The 5,957-nt window shown below is 42.0% G+C and overlaps 1 protein-coding gene across 2 annotated transcripts; it reads left to right on the top strand.

Moving 5' to 3' along the window:
- Positions 1 to 1,298: 1,298 nt before the first annotated feature.
- LOC146666052 (uncharacterized) lies at positions 1,299 to 5,337 on the top strand. Of its 2 annotated transcripts, XM_085413859.1 has the most exons (3): positions 1,299 to 1,589; positions 1,852 to 1,955; positions 2,381 to 5,337. In XM_085413859.1, exons 2-3 carry the CDS (start codon positions 1,932 to 1,934, stop codon positions 3,680 to 3,682), a joined length of 1,326 nt encoding a protein of 441 aa, XP_085269985.1. In that variant the 5' UTR covers positions 1,299 to 1,589; positions 1,852 to 1,931; the 3' UTR covers positions 3,683 to 5,337. The 2 variants fall into 2 exon arrangements, with proteins under 2 accessions (XP_085269985.1, XP_085269984.1); XM_085413858.1 differs by lacking the exon at positions 1,299 to 1,589 and having other exon boundaries at positions 1,684 to 1,955.
- The last annotated feature ends 620 nt before the right edge of the window (positions 5,338 to 5,957 follow it).

Genomic DNA, 5,957 nt, shown 5'->3' with positions numbered 1-5,957 from the left:
GTCAAGAGCGTACGCATCATCTTTTAATACAATTAACAGGGTCATGCACTGTGAATTTCAACACTGGCTGTCAGTGCGCCCTGAGTGGAGGGCAGGGCATTCAGAAGGAAACAACCTTAGTTGTTGTGCAGACCAGCCCACCATTGTGCCCAGGAAGTGAGCTTTTTTCATCCACAACAAAACCACCTTAAACCTACTTTCCAAATCTGCCTCTCTGCGGCTTTGGCCACTTCTTGTTAGTAAAGCTGGAGGCTTACCATTATGAAGAGGCACGGGTACAAGAGGCCCATAACGTATGCATAGTGGCAAAAACAGTACGAACACTTAAAATGGTCCAGAGGTGACTATTAAGGAGGTATCAGCCAGATAAAAAACTAGGGGTTTTTTTTTAGTTTTTTTGGACTGATTTCCAGGATTTTCTTTTTTTTTCTTTAAACACACCTGGTATGATCACTGTTAGCTCCAGAAAAAAATTTATAAATAAAATAAAGCACTGGTTAAAAGCATGGTGCTACACTTCAGACAGCTGCTGCTCAGGCGTTGGAGCAGCTGATCAGAAGGCTCCCACAGTGTGCATGTCGAAGTTTCCTCAGCAATTAGACGTGTTTGTATTAAGTCGAAAAGGCACTACACAAGTACAGTGTATGGCCATGATTGGACAATTTTGAGTCTGATCTAGAAGATACAGCTGCACAGCTTTAGTCTTAATATTTCTTCCAAAAAATCCAACAAGAAAAAAGTCTGTATGCAGTTACAGTTTTACTCAGTGAATTTTCTCATCTAAAGCAGGTTAACAATATCTGACAGCACTGGCACCTAGCTATAAATATCCACTATACAATAATAGAAGACAAACTGTAGATATTGACAGTGAGATTTAGCCAATATTGATGGATTATTTTAAGCCACATGTAATCATCTAACTGCTCAATGTTTTAGATAAAGAGCTTCGTTGCATGATCTGTATAGATCTATGTTGTCAGTTTTTCAATTTGGTAGTTGTGTGTGTGTGTGTGTGTGTGTGTGTGTGTGTGTGTGTGTGTGTGTGTGTGTGTGTGTGTGTGTGTGTGTGTGTGTGTGTGTTTGTTTTGTTCACTTCTTGGCAACGGAACAAAAAAAAATCTCATTTTTGTGTCACTGTCTTTTAAAGCTTGCGTTTTGCTTTTTTTGTAGCCACATCTCAGTGTGACTCACCAGTACAGGAAGTGACAGTTATCATTTCCACAGAAGATGAGCATTTCAGTTTCCCCAGCGTGCAAATGTGGGTGTCCAAGCTTCTTGTGAGGTGACTGTTACAAGGTGACAGGCTTTCAAATCATAAGACACCAAATCAGGTATCCGTCTATTACACACGATCCATCCATCGTATATACGTTTATATGTAACTTTGTGTCCTGTCGCTGTGGTTAACCATGATATGCGCATGACATGTAGCTTTAAATCTTAGACAGAAATGTGACCATAGGGTGACATGCGGGAAGCATCTGAGCAGTTTGCAGAACTGAGTACTTCCTGTTACGTTAGATGAAGTAGTAATCAGACTGGCCAAAGAGCAACAACTGATCCATTCTGAGCTTTCCATCAGAAAGGTAAGACAGATCTTCTGCTACATACCCGATTATAGCTGACAGGACTTGGTTATGTCTTCAAATGTTATTTTTTATAAAAATGATAAAAACGAAACAAGGTTGTGAAACGGTTTGCCTCCTGGCTGATGCAAGCTTAAGCTGTGTGCTTCAAAAGGAACTGTCTGTATCTGAAAACATTACATAGTGCCGTGTTGGGTTTTTCAAAAAAAAAAAAAAAGTGTGAACATTTCCTGTTTTCTTTTATTCTCTTCTTTCTGTCAAGCACCTACAGTCAGTACTGCGAGACTGTCCTCTGAGAGTGGCTGAAATGAGCTGAACTTTTATCACTTTTCGTCCTCACCCATGCTCTGTTCCACCTGCAGACAGGTAAGACACGTCCACTGCTGTGGTTAAACTTTTCTGACTTAAGGATCTACCGCTTATCTCGTTATGTTTAATGGTGCCAGATAAGTTCTGGCACAGGAGTCCGATTTATCAGATTTTATTTCTCTCTACATATTTTACATTTTGGTTTGTTTTTTTGTTTTTGTTTTTTAAAGATTAGAATTTTCTCTGACTGAAAATACAAAATGTGAATCCTCTGTCAGTCTGCTTAAAAGTTTTCACATTTAATATTCAGTGCTATACTTTTGAGTTTTGGTGTGAACGTAAAGCAAAGGGTGTGGTGACAGACACATGATTGCCTCATCACACGATGTAACTGGTACACTTGACACAATGATTTTTCCTCCCATGTATCTTTTTTCCATGTATCTTTTTTTTTTAACTTTTAACTTATTCTGCAATTTCAGATTTGGTTTAACGCAGCTATGACACTCCTCGCCATGAAGACATTTCCAGCCTTTTTATGGGGAATATTCATCGTGGCTGCTTCCACCCCAGAAACCAGTGGTTCTACCTACACTGTTGAGCCCAACAAGACAAGCGCCCAGCTGACAACTGCACTTGCGTTTCACAATAAAACAGATTCACACCCTGCAGTGTGGGGAACAACTCACAGACCTGCAGCTACTACTGTTTCTGCAGCGGCACAGAGCACAGTGGTAACCACAGTGGAAACTAGCGCGGCAGCTATCAGTAACAAAACTAAAAGCTCCATTGACAGTGTAGTCACTTTGATTCCTACAAGCCCTGCAGCAGCAGTCCCAAGCAGCTCCGCTCCGCAGTTACTTCATACCTCCACAGCTTTGATTGAAACTCAACCCACCCACCAAGTGACCATGAAAGAAACAACAACACATGCAGAGGACGGGTCCCATCCACAGTCAACCACAGCGCCAGACACCACTGCTCCTGCAACATTCTCATCAACAGCAGCTGTGTCTTCTCCACAGCCCACATCCATCACTGAGTCTGCAATGACATCAGTGTTATCATCCACTTTCTCTTCTGAGAAATCTACTGCAGCTCCAGGCACTCAGAACCTCAGCAGCCTTTCAGTTTCTACTGCACGCCCATTGACGGCAGAGTCGATCTCAGAGACAACACGTGTGCCACAGGTGTCCACCTCTTTGCCCCCCACAACAGCCAAGACACTGAAAACCAGCCCTGAGATTTCATCTGCAACTCAGTCCGTTTCTGCCTCGAGTTCTTCTATCTCCACACAGTCAAATGCTACCTCTACGTCAACTGAATCTCCCAACTCCACCATTGCAATAATCCCGTTCCCCCGTAGGCCCACGGTGTTACCACATCCAATAACTAAGCCAGCCCCAGCTACTAAATCGCCACACGGTGAAATCTCAAAATCAACCCCCAGCACCGAGGTTCAACCCTGCTTGACCCAGAACGTGGTGAAGCAGTGCCTCATTGTCATCGCCTGCCTGGCTTTGGTGTGCACAATCTTTATCTTTACTACCATTGTCCTCTGCGCCAAACTGTCATCGAGGAAGCGCAAGCGCAAACCTCAAAAGGAAACGGAAATGATGTGCATTTCTGCTCTGCTGCCCGAGAGGAGCTACAACTATACGAGACAGCACAATCCGGTGCCCAATGGTGTCCTGGTGATGCCAAGGGCTGAAGACAGCGATGACGAGGTGGGAGATAATCTGACTCTCAGCAGCTTCCTTCCAGAGAATGATCGCTACGTGTAGATGGATTTTACTATGCTTTCATCTGTTTGCTATCAGTCAGCATGGAAATAGCTGCTTTTTTAATAAACTCCTGCTTCCCCTTTGATATTACTGGTTTTGCTTCAGTACCTGCCGTATTTCAGTGGAGGAAGAGAGAAACCACAAACAGACAACCATTCACGGTTTCATGTGCAAGTGCCTGTAACTGCATGTGGTATTTGACAAGGTCTGTGCTTTTTGCATGACTTTAGCCTCCACAGGATGAAGAGTGATCAAAGTTTGTTTTTTGTTTTTTTTCATCCGGAGTTGAGCCCTGCTGGTATTTCACTTTACGACAGGGGACAGGAAGACTTGCTGTGCAAAGGGATATTATTGCTCTGTTCAGACACTGTTCAGTTTACAAGAACTATCCAGGTGGCTGAACGCTTAAAGGGACAGTTCAGCCTCAAGTCAAATTTACATGTTGTTCTGCTGGCCTGTAGTGCTATTTGTCCACCTGATGTGCCGGTGTTTGCAGATATTTACTGTAGAGTTGCCTTCCTTGTCTTGAATATACCAGAACCAGGTTACAACTGACTTCTGCTACTCATTGCAAATTTCCTTTTTCAAGAAATCATCCTCAAATGGTGTTGTGAGCAGTTTTATGCAGGAACTATGTCTTTTCGACCTAACTGCATCAGCCAGTCAAAAGCTAATATCACACCTCAGCTAAGGGGGGAAACAATCGGTGTTTACATCCTGTCACAACGTCGTTGTGCAGTGGCACACTTCCTTCTGCAAAGTGATCCAATTGGCTGGTGCACTTTAGAAAAAAGAAAATGTAACCACACAAAACTGCTCGTTATGGTGGATTTATTTTCCATAAGTGGGTTGTTATGATTGATAAGAGCCAGGGAGGTTTCAAAGACAGTTTTTGAAGCTGTGAGCACCATAATTTTAATATCTAACACCATTATATTAAATAAAAAAGTGAGATAAGAGAAAAAACAAGAGATGGATGGATGGATATCACCAATTTTGTGCAATTCACACCAAAAGATGAGCAGATACATAGATGGTTGAACGCTTGATGATGTAATGACCCTCTTGTCAGTTTGTCTTGGTAGGTCATGTGACCCTGGCATGGAGCTAACATGGCTTAGTTGTAGGGTTTTCATTCATCAGGGGCTGATTGTGGCATATAAGGAGCAGTCCTGGTGACTCTTTGTGTCCTGTCCTCTCCTCTTCTGTATGGACTTCCTGCAAGCCTGTAAGAAAATAGGATCACCCGACTAGGCCACCTTCGGTCCACCTGAGTATCACATGACCTATAAAAACAAACCAACATGGGGGTCGTCACAATGCACAAAACTAATTTCATGTTGTTTAAGTGTGTGTGTGAAGAGATCTACTTTCTGATAATTTATTAAATAAATGTCTTTGTTAACTTTAACATTTTAGTAACTCTTCAGGTTAAGAGTCATAATGAAAAAAAGAATAAAACATTTCTGCAAACTTAGAACTGATCACTTCTCAGTGTAGAAGTTAAACATATTCTGTGGTTCTCTCATGACAACAAAAGTTTGAGGAACTTATCTGAAAGATTTCCTCAAAACGATTATGCCTTGCAATCCATATTGTGCTTAGTGTTATGAATATTTTCAACATTAAAAGTAGCCTTTTTAATAAAAAAAAAAACTGTCTGTAAATTTCTAAACAGTCAAAATAGAAATAAACTTTCTGTGATCTCCGTCAGTGCCCTCGTTTATGAAAGCCCTCACAAAAAAAGCTTTTTTCCTGCTCCTGACTGGATCTCAATTTCACTTCCTTTCCTGAGAAAAGAAAACAATTCCCTGAATACATATTAGGGCCATGAGACCACATTTTTTTCTCTCTCTTTTTAAATTTTCCCCCGACATTTACAGACGTCGGTGACTATCAACAGAGCTGAGGCAAATGTAAACCTGGAGGATGCAGGAACCCATCGCACGCTCCTCATGACCATATAAAGCTACGTTTGTCGTGAGCGATCAAAAGCAAAACAGACATGCAAGAAAAATGCAATCACTCAAACAAAGTCACACTCTCTCCCTTAAGTGGTCTCACACACATACATACACACACACACGCTTTAATTGCTCGTCTCTGGATAAAATGCTCCACATTGTTTCTAACAGTCTCCAGCGTGTGGCCTTTACCTTCCCCCTTCTCTTTGCTGTCCACACAGGAACCATTAACCTTTTCCTGCATTGGCAGATCACTCATACAAGCTGCTCTCTGACTCTTTTTTTAGCCCCAGAGGTTTGCTGCTATTCAT

The sequence above is a fragment of the Rhamphochromis longiceps genome, linkage group LG7 (assembly GCF_057381845.1).
Source record: "Rhamphochromis longiceps isolate RC_006_pf linkage group LG7, R_longiceps_female_GT1.1, whole genome shotgun sequence".
NCBI classification, from domain to species: domain Eukaryota; kingdom Metazoa; phylum Chordata; class Actinopteri; order Cichliformes; family Cichlidae; genus Rhamphochromis; species Rhamphochromis longiceps.
This window is presented reverse-complemented; position numbering and strand designations above follow the sequence as displayed.

Excerpts from the sequence above, each read along its gene's own strand:
- LOC146666052 (XM_085413859.1), top strand. The coding sequence starts at position 1,932 with ATGCTCTGTTCCACCTGCAGACAG. Across the intron at positions 1,956-2,380 it reads TCTGTTCCACCTGCAGACAG|ATTTGGTTTAACGCAGCTAT; the intron begins GTAAGACACGTC and ends CTGCAATTTCAG.